This window comes from Sapajus apella, unplaced genomic scaffold, assembly GCF_009761245.1.
Source record: "Sapajus apella isolate SASKATOON/1434 unplaced genomic scaffold, GSC_monkey_1.0 scaffold69, whole genome shotgun sequence".
Taxonomy (NCBI): domain Eukaryota; kingdom Metazoa; phylum Chordata; class Mammalia; order Primates; family Cebidae; genus Sapajus; species Sapajus apella.
The window spans coordinates 1,021,591-1,044,622 of record NW_022437009.1 but is presented as its reverse complement, the minus strand read 5'-3'; the positions used below and the strand labels follow the sequence as shown (position 1 = coordinate 1,044,622).

Below are 23,032 nucleotides of genomic sequence, written 5' to 3'. Positions count from 1 at the left end.
CCCAGGTTTCTCAGCAAGGGAACAACAAATTAGAGCTCTGCTTTTGGGAGTTTAATCTGGTCAGACTGATTGTGGAGGATGTGGTGGGAGGGAAGAATGGTATGGCAATGGGAAGAATCCTACTGAGTGATAAGAGTAAAAGAGAGAAAGGTTGCTGGATAAAATTATATATTATTGAAGAAGTCATCAAGCAGGGAGGACCTACCAGGTGCTGTGTGGTAGCCAAGGAACTTTACATATGGTAGGATTTCAAATCTACATAATTTCCCTACAATGTGAGGAGTATTATTAACACGTTGCAGATGAGACAACCGAGGTTTAGGGAGGTCAAAAAACTGCCTGGCATCACACAATTAAAATGTGGTGGTGGAGCCAGGCCTGGCTGATCCAAATAGTCATCATGCATGGTGTGCTTTCCCACACTTCCTCTTAATGAAGAGCTAGTCAACTTTAAGCTGACAAGTACAATGTTCATGTGAATGTTTATCCCTATGAACTTGCGTCTCTAAGTTACTGAGTCTGGATGTCTCACAGCTTAGTGGCACAGGAGTAGCTGGAAGGTTGCCAGCCATGGGAAGAGCCAAAGTTGGCCAGGTAACTAGTAGTCATGGTGGGGGGCCAATCTGGCTCTCTCCCCAGGACTGGCAAGGGTTCCAGATAGTCTGGTCCTTAACATCTCCCTTGGGGCTCCACCTTCGCACTGCACAATTACCCTCAGCCCAAGAGACCTCTTCTTTTTTCCAGCAAATTTATGAACTGGCTGCTCAGACCATTCTCCCCAAGGGAGGACAGGAATCCAAATCAGGGATTTGAGTAAACAGTTCCATTTCCCTTCACTATTATATTCTCCTGCTTCCCAAAAGGGGTCCAAAGTAACACAGTGAATAAAGAGTAGGCTTTATTCATATAATAAAGTTGAGCAGTCCATGCAAAGTCTCTGTTCATGAGGAGTATGAAGAAAAGTTCATGAGAAGCCCCTTGTTGGATGTATAAAATGAATTATGTCCAATGTTGCTAATTTTAAAACTTCACTGGCACTCTGATTAATATACTAATATACCCACCTTAATACTGCATAATTAATGAGTTATAGATCTCTTTAATAACTCCTTCAAAAGGACAATCTTTTAGAATACAATTATTCCTTGTCCCTTGCAGAAATGGCCCACTATTTCCATATCTCCCACCTTCCCACTTTGTACTTCTGCTACTTCTTGAAGAAAGCACGCTAGCCATAAATCCCAACTAGACCCCTAGATAGCAGTCCCCTGGTCATCCATCAGTGTTAGCTCTCACCACCTCTCCTCTGCCTGCAGGGCTCTGTGCAGGTTGACCTTTCAGCTATAGACTGTGTATAAATAGAACTTCCTACATGCACCTTGGGACTCATGTGTTAAAAGCCCTTGTTTTATACACGGTAATCCTAGTGGCAGTAGCCAAATAGAGACATGGAGATAAATTTACAAGACAGTTTTGCTTCTTTTTCATAATTCATTGAGCCAAACAAGACTGTAAAAATAGCAACAACAAAGAATGATTTATAATTTCTACTCTACATGTCACCGTGGCAAGATATATAAGTGGCTTTCATGAAACAGATTTGAAAGTTAGAAGGCAGTTATCAGCAAATTAACATGTGTACTTTGTTTCAGAATTTACCATCATTGTAGTTAGTGCATAGGGTTTGAAATCAGGCTGGCTGGCTGTACATCTTGGTTCCAACACTTGCTAGCTATATAACCTTAAGTTAGTTATTTAACCTCTCAACATCCTCATCTATAAAATGGGGCTAACAGCACCTACCCCATTGAGTTATGAGGATTAAATGAGTTAATAAATGTCAAATATTTAAAACTGGTTTTGGCACACAGTAAGCATCCAATGAATATTGGCTATTATTGCCACCACCTCCACTATCACGTTTAGTAATAACTGAAATTATCAGACCAGGGCCCAAAAATGAATTAAGCATTAAACTAATTTTAGTCCAAATAGGATAACAGCCACTGAAGTAAAACTTGAACACTGATATTTACTTTATATTCATCATCATTACAAAACTAGATTAAAAAAAAAAAAAACGGAAGGCACAATAAAAGTTTAATCAGTGAGTAAAAATTTTTGATGGCTAAATAGATGAACTTTGCATGTTGTACTCAAAAGTAAATGAGAATGTGAAGCATTCTGAAAACTAGAAAGTACTGTATTAGAATAGAATATTATTAAAGAGAATAGATTCCACTTTAAAATGTTTTACAAGGTAAGATGTTATTTTATTTTATACTTTCAACCATCTTACTGAAAAATCTATACCTACCATCTCAAGGAAATGGGATAAGAAGCAACCTAACAAAGGTCATTCAGAGTTCTATCAGTGGAGTTGCCTGCCCCATACTGTAATGAGTCACAGTCAGAACATGAGGATAGGAATGAAGGAGAAACTGAATTCTTGCATGCTGTTTGGTGTATCCGCAAAGAATGCAAAGGATGTAGAAGTGGAAGTTGTAAGAATATCCATGAATTAAATATCAGGGCCAGGCGCAGTAGCTCACACATGTAATCCTACACTTTGGGAGGCCAAGGCAGGCGGATCACGAGGTCAGGAGTTCGAGACCAGCCTGACCAACATGGTGACTGACACCCCATCTCTACGAAAAATACAAAAATTAGCCACGTGTGGTGGTGCACGCCTGTAATCCCAGCTACTCAGGAGACTGAGGTAGGAGAATCGCTTGAACCTGGGAGGCAGAGACTGCAGTGGGCTGAGATCATGCCACTGCACTCCAACCTGGGCAACAGAGCAAGACTCCATCTCAAAAAAGAAAAAAAAAAAAAAATCAGATTGGCTTCCCTCTGCTGTTTAGAAGGCAAAGGGAAAAAAAAGTTTCTTAGCCAACCAGAAGTAAGTTCAATTAGAACTTTCTTAATTAGAAATGGAGGAGTAGCTCAAGATAAACAAGGAAGATTTTGTGGCAAGAAAAAAGAAAGCTACAGATGAATTTTGGTTCATGAGTAGAAACCTAACAGAACTCAGGTGATAGGTCGGTGCAAAGACCTACAAATGACCTTGCTATGCTCAGTAAGCAGAGAAGTTAAGAAAATCTGTGAAGTCTCTGAAGTGGAGAAAAAAAGATAGGATATTGTTAAGAAATGGTAGAGAGAAAACTGTAAATGCCTGAGCAGAGTTAAATTAAGTCAAGCTGGAGTCAGCATATCATCTCTGTGATTATAAATTATCTCTTGGCATCTAGGGTCTCACACTGTGGCTGAGTAGCTTCTACCCTAAAGGAGTAAATTTCTTTGCGGAAATTTAGAAGGAAGATTTAGGCCTCCTGTTGTAATCTTCAGAAGAGAAACTCTTGAACTCCTGAATGGTGGCAGCAGAATAGGGTCAAGCAAAGAACTAAAATAAGTGTTCTCTGTGAGGAGGCTAGAGGCTGGGTTAGTTACAACAGTGAGAGAGTGAATCCAAAGCATTATCTTTGTGCACGAAGACCTGCATGTTAGGCAGAAATAAGCCGTAAAAAACAAAGAAGGCAAGAAAATGAAAGAAAGTTGTTTGGCTGCTATTACTTCATGTACTCTCACGTAGCTTAAGAGCAATAGAACACTGTATTTTAGTTACAAAATACATAAAAATCGAAGTAAATACTCTCAAACCACTCATTTACAGTGCAGCTCCTTAAAAATAATCCAGCCATCATATGTGGTCCTGATCAACAAACTTACATGGATATTTACAGAAGCCGCGGTATTTTTCAATCTACACCTTAAGAAATCCAAAACTGTGTGGTACCGTCTCGGGAGCCCCTGAGTTGTGAAGTAAGTTGGCGGGGGGTGGGGGGGTTTGGGTGGTGATGGGGGAGAGGGAAATCAAACAAGCAGAGCTAAAAGTACTCCTCTGCTTCTTAAATCAGAAAAGCTTTGCTTTTATCTGTTTTATAAAACAGGGATTCATGTAAGATTTCATTTGATAAAAGATACTCTTGCTAAAGTGGGAAAAGCATAGGCAAGACTAGGTTTGAACTTTGTCACTTGCTATCTATTACTCTGCAACTTGGGAAAGTTACCTAACCTCTCTGAACCTTAGTTTCCTCTTCCATAAAATGGGAAGAATAATATTTACAAATGGTTGTGTGACTAAGATAAAGTATGCACAGCACATACCATGAGGCTTTAGCACACAGCAGGCACGAGCTATTAGTTCCTTTTCTGAAAGACACGAAATATAGATACAGGATAGGCAGACAGGCAGATGGGTTTTGGGTTGGTTTTTTTTTTTGTTTTTCAGACAGGATCTTACTGTGAAGTGACGCAGTCACTACTTACTGCAGCTTTCTCTGGCTCAGGTGATTTTCCTACCTCAGTCTCCTGACTAGCTGGGACTACCGGCATATGCCACTAAGCCTGGCTAATTTTTTGTATTTTTATAGAGAGAAGGACTCACTATGTTGCCCAAGCTGGTCTCGAACTCCTGAACTCAAGAAATACACCTGCTTTGGCCTCCAAAGTGCTGGGATTACAGGCGTCAGCCACCGTGCTTGGCCAATAGATGCTTAAATAAACAAATTTGTATAAATATAGTTATGTAAAAAATATATGTATTTGTGTGTGTGCATACATATATTTTTAGCAGCTTCTGTAGACAACTTTTCCATAACTTGCAGTCATTCAAAAGATACACTGAGAAAGAATTTGGGGGTCAGCAGCATCACTCTCTTCAAAATTTCCAGGCCGTGGCTGCCATAGTTTCTGCTAGCATAAATCCTCAGCATTCAGCTACTGTTCTTCCTCTGTATTTTCAACAGTTACCATCAGTAGTTTTCGTTAGCTGCTCAAGCTATTTTTCAAACAATTTAATTATTATCATTTATAATAAAGTAGGTCAGTTCACAAAAGCAACCAACCACAGAGCACTTCAAACAAATAGACACACCAACTGAGATTAAAAGGAGCTTGAGAGTGGATCCGCACACCTTTATTTGCCACGGGGAGATGAAGTAACCTCATCAAACAGGCAGAGTAATCAACTAGCAAAATCCCCAGATGGCTGCTGCAGCTCTTGAACACATACCATGCTGATTAGCTCATGCTGCCTGTTGCAAGGACAATACATGGCAGGGAAAAGCTAAAAGTCAGTGGGAAAACTACCCCAATTTAATGTCATTAACATTGCCGAAACTTACACTAACAAACACTAATTGCAAAATATGGAAGGAAATGCCTGCATTAAATTTTACCACCCTAATTCCACCATTGTGTGACATTGGGCAAGTTACTTAACTAAAGTCTATTTCTTCACGTTTGAAATAAGGTGCTAATACCTGCCTTAAGGCCTTGTTATGAACAACATCTCTTTGTGGTATTCTTGCCAAAAATCCATAACCTGAGTCTAATCACAAAGAAAAATCAAACAAACCTAAATTGAGAGACATTCTGCAAAATAACTGACCAGTTCTCTTCAAAAGTGCCAAGGTCATGAAAGGGAGAAAGTGTATAGATTAGAAAAGACATGACAGCTAAATGCAATGTGGGATCTTGGATTTGATCTTGGACTAAGAAAAGGGATAGTGAAAAAAACGAGTGAAATTTGAACTAAGTTAACTAAATTAATACTATTGCACCAATATGAGTTTTTTGATTTTGATAACTGTATTATAATTATTCAAGACAAAGGTTGGCGAAGGGTATACGGAAATTCTCTGTACCAATTTTGCAACTCTGTAAATCTAAAATTATTTTTAAATTTAAAAAATTTAAGTCTTGTGAGAACTAAATACAGGGTCAAAAATTTTAAACCATGCTTATTTTTTGGAAGGCAAAATTCTTCATCTAATGGCTATACTTAGCAATCATTAACAGCAAGAACATTATGTGAATACTGGTCAAACCCAGGCTAGGAACCGCTAATAATGAAGCATGTTCAACTGCAATAAAATGTGGACAGTTTATTATACTTCAACTGAATGATAACAAATATCTTTGCAAACATCTATTAACCATCAATATTTCACTCTTTGCACAATACAATCATGACTTATGCTTAAAGAAGTATGGATTCTGTGTTTGGCCAATGATGACAGGCTTGAATTTACCTATTACCATCAACATTTAAACGTAACATGTCAGATCTTAATTCCTCTGACTCCGCCCATCTTGTCAGATTTCAACAGTTTTCTGTCAGGCAACACCTGGCAAAATAAACGGTTTTCATATAAACTGTAGACATCCCATAATGAGTATGGAGTGATGTACTGTTATTCTTGTTACTCTCTATTTTTTATTTTGAACTTGAGTTTACATCAGGCCTTGAGAGGTAAAAGCCTGCATCTGAGATAAGCAAAGAGCCCCCATGCCAAGCTTTTTACCCAAGATTTTGTTTTTAAAAAAGAAAACACTAAAAACCATCAAAACAACCTAGGAATCACAATACTTTATTAGTTGCAGTTTCTAACATAGCACTGCTATGGCTCCTTCACTTTTGCTTTCCACCTCAGGAAGTAAGTTCACAGCCAAAACTAATAAAAAGTAACTTCGCTATTTCTTGGTTTTTGATAGAACCATTCATATAACAAATACACATTTTTTCCCATTATGCTATCCTCTTGCAAAATAATTTTTGTTTTCTACAAAGCTTATGAGATATCATAAAAATGTCTAATGCATCTGGTTTAAGAATCCAATGCTTCTTTCACATATTTCTGCATCTGTTCACAAAATCCCTTTAACTTCAAAGGAAGCTTTTCAAGAGAAAAAGAAGATACATACAGGAAAAGTGGCCATAAATTTTTAGTAGTCCTTTTCTAAGGTCATTTTAATAACAGTACTATGGAACAAGTATCTTCCTCAGAAACCTAAAATATCACAAATGGTATTAATGACTAAAGATTTGTTTAAAGATTTATGATTTCAAAACTTTTTTCTGGTTATAAAAGTGTATATCTTCAATTTAGACGTGAAAAATATGGAATTCTATAAAAGGAAACAAATAACTTTTAATCCATTATTCAGGAAGGCCAAAGCAAAATAGAAAAGTTAAAAATGTTTGTTCCCTTCCAGTCTTTTTATGTATATGTTTATATAAATATTTATATATAAACATAATATTGTAATAACACTATGAACACAATTTTGTATCTTTTCAAAAGACCACATTAATCTTTCAAACCATCATTTTCAATGACTAAAATTATATATAGATTTATACTTTAAAAAAATATTTAATTTCTCACATTTAATTCTTATTCTACTCAAAGCTAAATTAAAGGTTTAGAAACATTCATCTGTACTGGAAATTCTACATCTTGAAACAATTTACATTAATAATTAACTTTTATAGCCCTATTCATAAATGTCACTGAAACAATAGTAAAGGTTTAAGAATTTTTTTTTTCTTTAGCATTTATATTGACTTGGTGTCTGAAACTTCCCTGGGCCGGCAGTCATTAGCAGGCTCTAGTATTTCTTTTCTCTTCGATTCACTTTCTCAAGATATCGTCAATTCTTTAGTATGGAATAAGGGGAAGTTTGGATCCAAGGTGTACTTTGATAGCATAGATGTTAATGTGTTATTAATTATAAATAATCAACTAATTCTGATTCTGCAGAATCAAACGCTCAAATTTCAAGGAGAGGAATTTTTGATGGATTTATCTAATTTTGCTGCTGAAATTTAAAGTAACATTTGAATAATTGTTTGTTGACAAGGAAATTTCTGGTACATATTAATATACTGGCTTATAAGAATGTGTGAGGCTCACAACAATAAAGAAAACGAAAGTTCAAAAAATTTATGACATAAATAGAAAAATAACTTGAACTTAAATCTTGGTTTTCATAATTACTCCCACTGGCTTTGTTTTGGCTTCATAATCATGGAACTATAGATTTCCCAGAGGTTGAAGGAACATTAACATGTCAATCAGTCCAACTCTTCCTCCACCCAATAAGCGCAAAAAAAAAAAAAGACCCAGAGAGATTGTGAGCTGTTACACAGCTATCAAGTGGGGGACCAAACCCTGGAGCTCTGGACTACCTTCCTCTAGTGCTCTTTTCAACGCACCAGTTACAAGAGGTGTGACATCCTCACACCTCCGTATGGTGACAATGAATACGCAAAAGATGCCAGGAAATCACCTAATAAAATCACATTATCTCGTTTCTCTCTCGTTCCCAGAAGTTATGTCCTGTAGACAACGTATGTCAAAGTGCTTACCGAGACTGCACTTGGAAGACGTTTGGTAAAAGTCCGAATAACGGAAAGGGTATCCCCTCCCCCCGACATTTTTGCCATGAGGGTAAAATTCCAATTATTTAAGACCATTAGACCAGGCCGCGACGTGGTCTCCGTCCCGCGAGACTCATGGTAACGGCAATGCTGTCAAGCGCAGGACAGAACAGGGGAAGCTTGCTATCACTTTCACAGCCGCCTAGATACAGTGCTGTGGGGCCACGAGAAGCAAGCGGAATGGACGATGCAGACACTTGCTCAGGTACCACACTGCCAAGCTGATGAGCCGCCCACTGCCTAACAAGACTTCTCTCGTCTCTCCGACGGCGCCCTGTTTTGCTGTTAGGGTAAGGAGGGTAAAAGCTGTAACAGGACCACGAGAAGAGCAGCAGTCTCTAAAACCCTGGTTTCTGAAAACATCACGCCCGAGGTTGGCTAACCGCGTTGCCCAGCAACAGCGGCGGCGATCAGCTCCCAGGACGGAAGGCAGAAGCAAGAGGTCAGCAAGCGGAGACAAGAGGGCAGGGACCGGCGCGCTTTTTTCACCAAGGGAGCTTTACGTCATCACGTATTCTTGCAACGTCATTACGCTCTGAATAGGAGGGCAGTCATAGGCGAGTAGACCTTAGGCGACAGAACGCAAGTAGCTTCCCTAAGAAGCGAGAGGAGAAAAATAAATAGAAGGCAGTGGGATGAGAAGAACCTCGCGGGATGGGAAGCCGCCGAGGGAAGGGCCAGCCTTAGTTACCTGGGGAGTGGGAGAAGCTGCGGATCCTTTATGAAGTGCCCGGATGAAGCTCCAGCACCCACGCGCTTTCCGCGCTGAGTGCAGCGCCATCTTGAAAGGGGCGGAACCGTCTTCTTCGGAATGACGTTGGTTCAGAGAGCCAATCCCAGTCTCGCGACACCTGCTTGATGGGCGCGGCCTGGGCCTCCCGGCTGGCCGCGCCGCCCCTGTCAGGCTGAGTGCCTTTTTTGCGGAGCAGGTGGGAAAGTAGCAGGGTGGGGCTTCAGTGTTTTTCTCTGGGTTCCTTGTCTGGAAGGAGAGAATCTTGGGTATTGTTAGAAGCCGCGCTTTAAACTGGGAAGAAAGTCAACTAGGTTGCCTTTCTGATCCTATCCCAAGGCAACCTTTAAAAAGTTCGTTTAGGAACTCCCAGTTCTCTTGGAGGGCAATAAAAATGGTCTTTTGAGACATATATGGCGCATTTCCTTTTTTTTTTTTTTTTTTTTTTGAGACGGGGTCTCACTGTTGCCCAGGCCAGAGTAGTGCAATGGCGCGATCTCGGCTCACTGCGACCTCCCCCTCCCGGGCTCAAGCGATTCTCCTGCGTCAGCCTCCTGAGTACCTGGGACCACAAGCATGGGCCACCAAGCCCGGCTAATTTTTGTTTTTGGTAGAGGCAGGGTTTCACCATGTTGCTCAGCCTGTCTCAAACTCCTGAGCTCAATCCAAGCCATCCGCCTAGGCCTCCCAAAGTGCCGGGATTAGAGGCATGCGCCACCGCGCTGGGCTTCTGTGTCCTTATTTCATTTGTCCTGTAAACTTTGTTGAACCCTACCGTAATGTGCTCAGCACTGAAGGTACGAAGATACCTTCAGGATGTATACAGTCTAATAGAGTAGCAGATAAATAAATGGTGTACACTTAATAGGTGTTAAAGAAGCAAGCACCAAGTTTTGAGGAGTGGTTAGGACTGTGGTGCTTTAACTTAGTTTAGGGAAGGCTGCCGGAAGGTTATACCTGATGGAAGAAATTACTTTGGGATTCTAAGAAGGTTTAATACACTTCTTCTGCTTCTGTTAATTCACCTAAAAAATCTGCTAGACAGATTACGAGTGTTTCAGTAAAAAATATAACTGGAAGAAATTCATGAGAATTCCTTTGTATGATTTGTTGTAATTTATCCATCCAGCTACTGAAAATTACCAAGGACAGGTAGGAGATAAAAGATACCTATAAAGGAGCTGAAATCTAGCAGAGTAAAACAAAACAGTAAATTAAAACCATATAGTAATAATCTTTATATATATATATACATATATATATATTCTGTTGCACTTCAGGTTCTGGGGTACATGTGAAGAACATGCAGGATTGTTGCATAGGTACACACATGGCAATGTGGTCTGCTGCCTCAATCCCCATCACCTATATCTGGCATTTCTCCCCATGTTATCCCTCCCCAAATCCCTACCACCCGCTGTCCCTCCCCTAGTCCCCATCAACAGACCCCAGTGTGTGATGCTTCCCTCCCTGTGTCCATGTGTTCTCGTTGTTCAACACCCGCCTGTGAGTGAGAACATGCGTTTGATTTTCTGTTCTTATGTCGGTTTGCTGAGAAAAGATGGTTTCCAGATTCATCCATGTCCCTACAAAGGACAGGACCTCATTGTTTTTTATGGCTGCTTAGTATTCCGTAGTGTATATGGGCCACATATTCCCTGTCCAGTCTATCAATGATGGGCATTTGGGTTGGTTCCAGTCTTTGCTGTTGTAAATAATGCCGCAGTGAATATATGTGTGCATATGTCCTTATGATAGAATGATTTATAATCATTTGGATATATACCCGTAATGGGATTGCTGGGTCAAATACAATTTCTATTTCTAGGCCCTTGAGGAATCGCCATACTGTCTTCCACAATGGTTGAACTAATTTACACTCCCACCACCAGTGCAAAAGTGTACCTATTTCTCCACATCCATTACAGCATCTGTTGTCTCCAGATTTTTTAATGATTGCCATTCTAAATGACGTGAGATGGTATCTCAATGTGGTTCTGATTTGCATTTCTCTAATAACCAGTGATGATGAGCATTTTTTCATCTTTGTTGGCTTCATCTGTGTCTTCTTATGAAAAGTGTCTGTTCATATCCTTCGCCCACTTTTGAATGAGTTTGTTTGTTTCTTGTAAATCTGTTTTAGTTCTTTGTAGATTCCAGGTATTAGCCCTTTGTCATATGGGTAGATGGCAAAATTTTTTTTCCTATTCTGTTGGTTGCCAGTTCACTGTAATGATTGTCTCCTTTTCTCTGCAGAACCTCTGGAGTTTAATTAGATCCCATTTATCTATTTTGGCTTTTGTTGTTGTTGCTTTTGGTGTTTTAGCCATGAAGTCCTTGCCTATGCCTATGTCCTGAATGGTTTTGCATAGGTTTTCTTCTGGGGTTTTATGGTGTTAGGTCTTATGCTTAAGTCTTTAATCCATCTGGAGTTAATTTTAGTGTAAGGTGTCAAAAAGGGGTCCAGTTTCTGCTTTCTGCACATGGCTAGCCAGTTTTCCCAACACGATTTATTGAACAGGGAATTCTTTCCCCATTGCTTGTTTTTGTGAGGTTTGTCAAAGATCAGATGGTTGTAGATGTGGTGGCGTTGCCTCCGAGGCCTCTGTTCTGTTCCAACGGTCTATATCTCTGTTTTGGTACCAGTACCATGTTGTTTTGATTACTGTAGCCTTGTAGTATAGTTTGAAGTCAGGTTGCATGATGCCTCCAGCTTTGTTCTTTCTGCTTAGAATTCACTTGGCTATGTGGGCTCTCTTTTGGTTCCATCTGAAGTTTGAAGTGGCTTTTTCCAGTTCTGTGAAGAAGGTCATTGGTAGCTTGATGGGGATAGCATTGAATCTATAAATTACTTTGGGCAGTATGGCCGTTTTCACAATGCTGATTCTTCCTAACACTGAGCATGGAATGTTTCTCCATCTGTTTGTGTCCTCTCTTATTTCATTGAGCAGTGGTTTCTAGTTCTCCTTGAAGAGATCATTTACATCCTTTGTTAGTTGTATTCCTAGGTATTTTATTCTCTTTGTAGCAATTGTGAATGGCAGTTCATTCTTGATTTGGCTCTCTTTAAGTCTATTATTGGTGTATAGGAATGCTTGTGATTTCTGCACATTGCTTTTGTATCCTGAGACTTTGCTGAAGTCGCTTATCAGTTTCAGGAGATTTTGGGCTAAGACAGATGATGGGGTCTTCTAAATTTACAATCATGTTGTCTGCAAATAGAGACAACTTGACTTCCTCCTTTCCTAATTGAATACCCTTTATTTCTTTTTCTTGCCTATTTGCTCTAGCTAGAACTTCCAATACTATATTGAATAGGAGTAGTGAGAGAGGGCATCCTTGTCTAGTGCCAGATTTCAAAGGGAATGCTTCCAATTTTTGTCCATTCAGTATGATATTGCTGTGGGTTTGTCATAAATAGCTTTTATTATTTTGAGATACATTTCATTAATTCCTATTTTATTGAGAGTTTTTAGCATAAAAGGCTGTTGAATTTTGTTGAAGGCCTTCTCTGCATCTGTTGAGATAATCATGTGGTTTTTTTCTTTGGTTCTGTTTATGTGGTGGATTATGTTTATATAGACTCAAGTATGTTGAACCAGCTTTGCATCCCTAGGATGAAGCCTACTTGATCGTTACGGATAAGTTTTTTGATATGCTGTTGCAATCAGTTTTCCTGTATTTTATTGAAGATTTTTACATCTATGTTCATCACGGATATTGGCCTCAAGTTTTCTTTTCTTGTTGAGTCTCTGCCAGGTTTTGGTATCAGGATGATGTTGGTCTCATAAAATGATTTAGGAAGGATTTCCTCTTTTTGGATTGTTTGGAATAGTTTCTGAAGAAGTGGTACCAGCTTGTCTTTGTACGTCTGGTAGAATTTGGCTGTGAACCCATTTGGACCTGGACTTTTTTTGGTTGGTAGACTGTTAATTGCTGACTCAACTTTAGCCCTTGTTATTGGTCTATTCAGAGTTTCAACTTCTTCCTGGTTTAGACTTGGGAGGATGCAAGTGTCCAGGAATTTATCCATTTCTTCCAGGTTTACTGATTTATATGTGTAGAGTTGTTTGTAGTAATCTCTGATGGTAGTTTGTATTTCTGTGGAATTGGTGGTGATATCCCCTTTATTGTTTTTTATTGCATCTATTTGATTCTTCTCCCTTTTCTTTTTTATTTTTGTGGCTAGTCGTCTATTTTGTTGATCTTTTCAAAACACCAACTCCTGGATTTATTAATTTTTTGACGAGTTTTTTTTTGTCTCTATCTCCTTCAGTTCTGCTCTGATCTTAGTTATTTCTTATCTTCTGCTACTTTTTGAGTTTTTTTGATCTTGTTCCTCTGGCTCCTTCAATTTTTATGATAGGATGTTGATTTTAGATCTTTCCTCACATCTCATGTGGGCATTTATTGCTATAAATTTCCCTCCAGACACTGCCTTAAATGTGTCCCAGAGATTCTGGTACGTTGTGTCTTCATTCTCATTGGTTTCAAAGAACACTTTTATTTCTGCCTTCATTTCATTGTTTATCCAGTCAACGTTAAAGAGCCAGTTGTTCATTTTCCATGAAGTTGTGCGGTTCTGGGTTAGTTTCTTAATCCTGAGTTCTAATTTGTTTGCCCTGTGGTCTGAAAGACTGTTTGTTATGGTTTCCATTCTTTTACATTTGCTGAGGAGTGATTTACTGCCAATATGCGGTCAATTTTGGAGTAGGTGTTATGTGTTGCTGACAAAAATATGTATTCTGTGGATTTCGGGTGGAGATTTCTGTAAATGTCTGTTAGGTTTGCTTGGTCCAGATCTGAGTTCAAGTCCTGAATATCCTTGTTAATTTTCTTTCTCATTGATCTGTCTAATATTGACAGCGAAGTGTTAAAATCTCCCACAATTATTATGTGGGAGTCTAAAGCTCTTTGTAGGTCCTTAAGAACTTGCTTTATATATCTGGGTGCTCCTGTATTGGGTGCATATATATTTAGGATCCTTAGCTCTTCTTGTTGCATTGACCTTTTTACCATTATGTAATGCCCTTCTTTGTCTCTTTTGATCTTTGTTGGTTTAAAGTCTATTTTATCAGAGACTAGGTTTTGAACTCCTGCTCCTTTTTGCTTACCATTTGCTTGGTAAATCTTCCTCCATCCCTTTATTTGGAGTCTATGTGTGTCTTTGCATGTGAGATGGGTTTCCTGGATACAGCACACCAATGGGGTTTAACTTTTTATACAGTTTGCCAGTCTGTGTCTTTTGATTGGGGCATTTAGCCCATTTACATTTAAGGTTAATATTGTTATGTGTGCATTTGATCCTGCCATTTTGATGCTAGCTTGTTGTTTTGCTCATTAGTTGACACAGTTTCTTCATTGTGTCAATGCACTTTACCATTTGACAGGTTTTTGGAGTGGCTGATACTGGTTGTTTCTTTCTATGTTTAGTGCTTCCTTCAGGAGCTCTTGTAAGGCAGTCCTGGTGGTGATGAAATCTCTCAGCAATTGCTTGTTCATAAAGGATTTTATATATCCTTCTCTTATGCAGCTTAGTTTGGCTGGATATAGTTCTTTTCATTAATTATGTTGAATATTGGCCCCCACTCTCTTCTGGTTTATAGGGTTTCTGCCAAGAGATCTACTGTGAGTCTGATGGGCTTCCATTTATGGGTAATGTGACCTTTCTCTCTGGCTGCCCTTAACATTTTTTCGTTCATTTCAACCCTGGCGAATCTGACAACTATGTGCCTCGGGGTTGCTCTTCTTGAACAATAACTTTGTGGTGTTCTTTGTATTTCCTGGACTTGAATATTGGCCTGCATTGCTAGGTTGGGGGAGTTCTCCTGGATAATATCCTGAAGAGTGTTTTCCAGCTTGCATTCATTCTCTCCGTCACATTCAGGTACACCTATCAAACATAGATTAGGTCTTTTCACATAATCCCATATTTCTTGGAAGCTTTGTTCTTTTCTCTCTTTTTTCTCTAATCTTGCCTTCTCATTTTATTTCATTGAATTGATCTCCAGTCTCTGTTATCCTTTCTTCTGCTTGGTCAAGTCGGCTATTGAAAGTTGTGTATGCTTTGTGAAGTTCTCATGTAGTGTTTTTCAGCTCCATCAGGTCAATTGTATTCTTCTCTAAGCTGATTATTCTCGTTAGCATTTCATCAAACCTTTTCTCAAGGTTCTTAGTTTCTTTGCATTGGGTTAGAACATGTTCTTTTGGCTCAGAGAAGTTTGTTATTACCCACTTTCTGAAGCCTGTTTCTGTCAGTTCATCAGACTCATCCTCCATCCAGCTTTCTTCCCTTGCTGGTGAAGAACTGTGATCCTTTGGAGGAGGAGAGGCCCTCTGGTTTGGGGTGTTTTCATCCTTTTTGCACTGGTTTCTTCCTATCTCTGTGGATTTATCTACCTGTGTTCTTTTTAGTTTGTGACTTTAAGATGGGGTCTCTGAGTGGATGTCCTTTTTGTTGATGATGAAGTTATTTCTTTCTGTTTTTTAGTTTTCCTTCTAACAATCAGGCTCCTCTGCTTTAGGACTGCTGGAGGTCCACTCCAGACCCTCCTTGCCTGGGGATCACCTGCAGCAGCTGCAGAACAGTAAAGGTTGGTGCCAGTTTCTTCTTCTGTTATCTTTGTCCCGGAAGGATACCCACCATATGTCAGCCTGAGCTCTCCTTTCTGAGGTGTCTCTTTGGATATATGGGATCGGGGAGCTGCTTGAATAGACATTCTGGCCCTTATAGGAGTTCACGTGCTGACCTGTGAGCTCCATTGTTCTGTTCTCAGCACTGGGCAGGTACATTTAAGTCTGCTGCAGCAGAGCACATAAACGCCCCTTTTTCTCAGCTCCTCTGTCCTTGGAAGGTGGGGCTTTATGAGTTCCTGACATGCTGCTGCCTTTTTTCAGAGATGCCCTGCCCAGCAAAGAGGTAGCCTAGTCACAGTCTGCCAGCAGAAGCATTGCTGAGCTGCTGTGGGCTCTGCCCAGCTGCTGTGTGAACTTCCATGTGGTTTTGTTTACAGAGGTGTAGTTAGAACTGCCTGGATAATGGCAGTCTGCCTCAGTAATGGTGGACTGTCTCTGTAATGGCAGACTGTCTCTGTAATGGCGGACTCTCTCAGTAATGGCAGACTGTCTTGGTAATGGCAGACTGCCTCGGTAATGGTGGACTGCCTCAGTAATGGTAGACTGCTTTAGTAATGGCAGACTGCCTTGGTAGTGGACTGCCCCAGTAATGGCAGACGCCCTTCCTCCCACAGAGCTGGACTGTCCCAGGTCCAGTTGTGCTCGCTGTGAAACTCTCAGTCCAGAGCATTTCAGATTGCTGGTTTTTGTGGGGGTAGGACCTGCTAAGCCAGATCACCTGGCTCCCTGTTTCAGCCCCCCTCTTTTTTGGTTGAATGGGCGACTCTGTCTCCGAGGCGTTCCAGGTGCCAGTTGAAACTGTGCCCAGAGTTTCTGTGGGGAGGCCCACTGCGCCAGCTGAAACAGCTGTGCTAGAGACTTGTGGCACTTTTCCACCAGGAATCTCCTGGTCTGTGGGCAGTAAAAATTCGTTTGGAAATGCAGTGATCACCTACCCTCTGCGTTCTCACTGGGAATTGCACTCCAGAGCTGTTCCTATTCAGCCATCTTGGATTGTCCTCCAACAACTAATCCATATAGTAAAACCTTGTAAGTATACAAAGTACTGGTGAAGTTCAAGAATAACTGGTGTAATTTAGAAGTAAGTGGGAAAAGGATGATGGAAAAAAACCTAGGAAATCAAGTTACAGGCTTCAACAAAACTGATAAGTTTGATTTGGCTGTTAAATTTGAGGTGCTTGTAGTACTTCCAGTGCGATGCCCATTAAATAGATACATGGGTCTGGGGCTCAGAAAAGGTTTGAACTACAAAACAGATGGTAATTGAAACCAAGGAAAACCTTGAGACCACCAGATAGAGTTTGTGGAATAAAAGTAGCCAGATGATGGAAATAAAGGAGCCAAGAGATGTTGTAGAACTCAAAGAATGTGTTATTACTGAGACCCTGGAAACAGACCTTGCCAGGGAGAGGGGGATATATGTTATCCCTTGTAAAATGCAGTTTAATAAATGCCTTATATATTTATTACTCATACATAGAGCAAAGCATTGTAGTACAGTTTTTTACACATATTTTATTAATTAGATTATATGACCTTAGGAATTAGCAAGATTAGATTTCTGGCATCCTTAGCCATCTAGATAGCAAGATTAAACCTAGCAATAAGACTTTTGTACCAAAAGCTGTCAAAGGGCATACGTACTTTATTTCTTCAAGAAGTAGTTCTTAGTCTTATCTGCAGACTCCTGCAACCAATATTTTCATGGGTGATGTTTCCAAGACACAGTCCCACTGGAAAAGGTGGGGATTTTAGACCACAAGTTTGATAATGTTAGTATCCTGATTTTTAAAATAAAAATATTTGCTAGTTTTTCGACTTTGTTAAAAATAATAAATTGTGTTTTGCAGCATGGTGGTGACTTGGAAGCTCTCAGGTGTCACTCAGCCAGCCTTTCTTCTTGGACAAGGACTATAGTTTATATTTCCAACATCTCCCCCAGCACCTAGAAGAGTCATTTGTGCAAAGTAGGTACCGCTTTTAAAAGCAAATTGGATTTTAACAAATTACACAGCTTATCTTCAGAGATTGATAAGCTTTTAACAGCCAGAAGGAACAGTTAACAGAAAAGACACAGGATATATTAAAAATGAACCAGTTCTATCTATTTTTGTGCTTTTTCACAGGAAGCATTTTGGCGTTGGGGAAAGTATGACTAAAAAGCTCACCATCTTCTAAGAGGAGGAATATATTCAGCTCAGCATATTTAACTTATTTTAATAAGTTTTTAATAATGGTAACTGTGACTGCTCAGGGAAAGATATTTTATTCAATGTATCTTTAAAGAAAAAACCTATAATATACTTTTGAAATACTTTCATACAAAATGGTTAACATTTAAAAGTGTATATATATCATGGGCTGGGCATGCTGTCTCATACCTGTCATCCCAGCACTTTGGGAGGCCAGGCTGTGTAGATCTCTTGAGGTCAAGAGTTCAAGACCAGCCTAGCCAACATGGTAAAACCCCATCTATATGAAAAATACAAAAATTAATTGGGCATGGTGGTGTGTGCCTATAGTCCCAGCTACTCGGGAGGCTGAGACATGAGAGTTGCTTGAACCCGGGAGGCAGAGGTTGCAGGGAGCCGAGCTCGAGCCACTGCATTCCGCTTTGGGTGACAGAGTGAGACTGACTGTCTCAAAAAACAACAACAACAACAAAAGTGTGCATTATGCAGTTGGTTATATGGAAAATTCACCTGTAGCACACTTCGTTTTCCAACAGTGGTGTTTACATGAAACACCACTGTATTTAATGACAGTATTTTACCATTGCTATCATTTGAGTAAGCAAAATTACTTCAGAAAAGTGAGATATAAATACTGTATTGAAAGAACTTTAGTAAAGAGGATATAAATGTTGTATTGAAAGCAGACTTTAAACATACCTAAGATTAAAAATTTTATAGTTCTGTTCTTACAGCATGAACTATATGTCTATGTATGTTCATGCTTACAATTTTCAACACTTGTTTAAATTTTGGTTTCTCATCAACACTTTTATTTTATAGTAAGTTCTGGTGATTTTGTTCCCTTCTTAACATTCCCTGCAAATCCTTTCTTGCTAGAAACAACAGATTAAAACCAGACTGGCGGTTGGGAAATGGTTTCTATTGCAACCATGTGTGTCAGAAGAAAGGATTAGGTTTCCTTGTCCAAGAACATCAAGGGGAACCTCCACCTCTGCAGACACACCTCTGTTCCTTAGTAATAGAGAGTTTATACCTAGTTAGATTTAGATGGGATAAGGGAAGAGTTTAAATCCATTTTTAGCCCAAGCAGTATAATCAGCCCTCAAGTCTCAAAGTATCCAATTTTGTTTCTCTAATTTAATTCTAAGTGTCAGGTTGGTATTAGATGCTGATCAAGGTAATGGAGAGTTGCCCTACACATTTATTCACTTAAAGAAGAATTTTGCAGACAGCAAAGACTAGATGGCATTTGTATTCAAAACTTAAAGCACAATTCATTCACCCCGACCTTTCACTGATATTGAATATTGAATATGTTTTTTCAAATATAGAAGAGATTCCATAATAAAAGCAAGCCACTCTCTTTATAATTATGGGGGTGAAGCTACAGTTCTCTGGCCGTACCATCTTATGCTGGCCCTATTATAAGGAGCCATATTAAAGTGAGGCAGATCCTACACTTGAGTGAGATAACCTCCAAGAGCCATTAAAGTATATGGGAAACTGTAATAATTATTGTTCTTTTTTTTACCTTTGGCTTAACTTTAGTTCTTTTATTTTATAACTGATGTAACTGTTCCTTCCACAGATATTAAGTACCTTGACCAAAATCACACAAAAAGCAGGAATAAGAGTAACCTTCAGCTGGGCACGGTGGCTCATGCCTGTACTCCCAACACTTTGGGAGGCTGAGGTAGGTGGATTACGAGGTCAGGAGTTTGAAACCAGCCTGGCCAACATGGTGATACCCCATCTACTAAAAATACAAAACTGAGCTGGGTGTGTTGGCAGGCGCCTGTAATCCCAGCTACTGGGGAGGCTGAGGCAGGAGAATCACTTGAAACCGAAGGTGGAGGTTCCATTGAGTGTGAGATCGTGCCACTGCACATTCCAGCCTGGGCCACAGGGCAAAACCCCATCTCAAAAAAAAAAAAAGAAGAAGAACCTTCATCTCCAGATGAGTGTTCTACTTTGACACCACAGTAAAGCTCAAGAGTCTAAAGCTAGGGCTGGTCCAAATGGGGAAGGGTTCCACATAAAGCCACATCCTTGTGTCAGGCTTCAAAGTCAGAGCAAGCATATGTTCTACTTTTATTTATTTACTTAGACGGAGTTTCGCTCTTGTTACCCAGGCTGGAGTGCAATGGCGCGATCTTGGCTCACTGCAGCCTCCACCTCCTGGGTTCAAACAATTCTCCTGCCTCAGCCTCCCGAGTAGCTGGGACTACAGGCACGCGCCACCATGCCCAGCTAATTTTTTTTTTTTTTTAAGTAGAGACGGGATTTCACCTTGTTGACCAGGATGGTCTCGATCTCTTGACCTCGTGATCCACCCACCTCGGCCTCCCAAAGTGCTGGGATTACAGGCTTGAGCCACTGTGCCCGGCCAAATCTTCTACTTTTAAAGGCTGATACTCTCATCTCTACCCCTAATGTAAAAAGATGTTGTTATTCCCTAATAGTTTTTAAGAGAGAGTGAATTATAGCACCTTAGTGTAAGGACGATAATCAGAAGCTTATCTTTGGGAAAGCTTAAAGGGTTTTTAGGGAGCCATCACTATCACTTTTTTCTGGAAGAAAGCAAAATCCAAGCAGAGAATAAGTGATGTGAATAGCAAAATGGGATTTTTCTTAGAGTACTTTTTTCTTAAAACTAAGGGGCAAGGTCACACTTTTTGTATTGCCACATTCAACTTCTTGTGTTCAGGACAATTTCCTATGCCATAACAGTGAAGATATTTTGATGAGCATTAAGAGAAGGTGGGAAAGGTGGGTAGAGTCAGAGCAGACACAAGTGAATAATGTGCATGAAAACTGACTCCATTACTTGTAGACTCCTTAGTTTGCAGAACCAGGAGGAGTCCTGATTACATAGGAATGTTAGAGGCTCCAGGATTCCTGTTCATATTTAATGTTTTCTTTCCATGCTCTTATAAATGGCCATTTCAACATTAGAGAACAGGTCTTTAAAGAAGGCAGAAAATTGCTCCCTTGTGTATGGATCTAGAATAGAAAATAATTTGGGAGAATTGGGGGGTGGAGGACTAGGGGAGGGATAGCAGGGGGCAGGGAGATTGGGGAGGGATAGCATTAGGAGAAATATCTAATGTAGGTGATGGGGGGATGGAGGCAGCAAACCACCATGGCATGTATATACCTATGTAACAATCCTGCAAGATCTGCACATGTACCCCAGAACTTAAAGTTAACAAAAAAAAAAAAAAACTATTTCAATGTTCTTATCCCCATTTTTCATCCTCAGTCTTAGGACCTGTATCCCAAAGAAGAAATACAACTTTAAAATTAGCAGAATTAAACTTTTGAAAGTGAATTTTGTTTTGTTGTTCTGTCTTTCCATGGTGTGTCTTTTCCACTGGTATGGCCCTAAAGACAAGATCTGTATACTATCTGCACACTTACTCTGTTTTAAAATCGCCATCTTTGCTCCCAGCTACTTTATAACTGGGGGTAACAGGCTTCTCAGTTCAAAGCTTATCTTTTACGAAAAGAAAACTTTAACAAGATCTCCAAAAAGCTCCCTCAAGTGGCTTTTAGATAAGCTTTTTTCTGTTTGTCTTTGTAATCAAACTACACTAGATCCCATCCAACACCCTGTCTGTCTAGTATGATGCTATGATCCTAGTTGCAACTGCTGAAAGTAAAACATAATGCTTAGATCTTGATAGTTATAAAAACAAGATTAAAAGATATCTTTGTCTGTCTAAAAATGGGGTCTTAATCTCACTGTCTCAGTCAAATTCCATTTCAGCCAGTCAGATTTCATTGGCCTTCCTCAAATCCACTGAAAACTGCAGTCAACTATGTTTTTTGTTTGTTTGTTTTTTTACTTTTTCTCCTTGGTAAGTAGAACTGAGCATAATCTTGGAGAAAATCTGCATGCTGATACATTACCGATCTCTGAACTATCTACCGTTCACATGCCTCTTTTTCCTTATGTGTAAAATGAGTGAAAGAAAGAGGAGGGCTAGATGACACCATTGTAACTTGTATTTCAAGACACTCATTTCTGCTTTGTCTCAAATTAGAGTCATTTAGAGCTACAGAAATAGGCATTACAGAGTGTACCTGCTGACGCCCTGTCTTTGGAAGATACTGAGATGCAGGTACTGAGAGTGGACCCCAAAATTTTTCTCAAGACTGTGCTCCAGGAAGCTCTACTCGGCCAAATGAAATGGGCCCTACTTGTCATCCCAGCATGGCACGTTTGGGGTTATGAAAGATAGGGAATATGCAACTCTCCCGGCCACCTGAATATGAAGTGGCATTTCAGAGATCTCTTTTCAAAGGTTAAGTAGGAAGAATATCTTGACCTGTTCTCGTTCTCTGTAGCAGTTCCTCTGGCTCCCAACTGTATTTCTTTTTGCCTGTTCTCAGAAATATGCTTCTTATTTTGTAATCAGCAGTCACAGTGATTTGTACGACAGCTGCTAGCCCAAGAGCTAGTTCCGGAAGAGGGCTACCTAACAGGTGCTGTGGCAGGTAGCAGAGGTATGTAGCCACTGTTTACCCACAGGTTGCAGGTGTGGAGAACAAGGTCTATGTGTGTTGGAGAGTTGGTGGGTGGGAAATACATACCCCTGCCTTTCTTTCCTCTTACCCTTTGATCTTCTAATCTTTTGGTTACTCCCATTTGATGAACCTCAGGGCAAAGGAATATGATTTATCCAGTCCGTAAAGGCCAGTCTCTCCCACAACCCCCTCCCCAGATGCACAGAACAAAATGCAAAATGATAGTCAATGGATCTAAATGAAAATATTCACCATAGAACTATCTATTTACAGAACTAGAAACGTAACTAAAAATGGCATAAAAACCAAAATCGTCTTAGGATAACTTTTCAGCCAGCCATTAAACTTCTTGAAGGCAATACCTTTATCTTCATCTATGATTTAGAGTATGAGGCGCATCAAAGAGGGGCTTATCAGTGCTGTATGTGGAAACCAAGGAAAAAAAAAAAAGAGAGAGGCTCAGTAAATATTGGCAAATTGGTTAAATGAAAAAAACACGTGAAGGGGAGGAAGGAAATGCCCAATGGGATATTTTAAAGATAGTGCAGAGAATTAGGAAAAAAAATTTTTGAGCCTAAGAAACCCTGGAAGCATTTTTTAATTCTCTGATACATACTTGCTTCCTTGTGGTTTGCTCTTTCCGCTAAAAAGCAG

The 23,032-nt window shown here is 39.8% G+C and overlaps 1 protein-coding gene across 2 annotated transcripts in view; it reads right to left on the bottom strand.

Moving 5' to 3' along the window:
- WARS2 (tryptophanyl tRNA synthetase 2, mitochondrial) overlaps positions 1-9,089 on the bottom strand; it is a 112,349-nt gene extending 103,260 nt beyond the window's left edge. For both annotated transcript variants that reach the window (XM_032249586.1, XM_032249587.1), the window contains exon 1: positions 8,979-9,089. In XM_032249586.1, the coding sequence (XP_032105477.1) occupies positions 8,979-9,068 (90 nt within the window). In that variant the 5' untranslated portion in view covers positions 9,069-9,089. The remainder of the gene's footprint in view (positions 1-8,978) is intronic.
- Between the last annotated feature and the right edge of the window lie 13,943 nt (positions 9,090-23,032).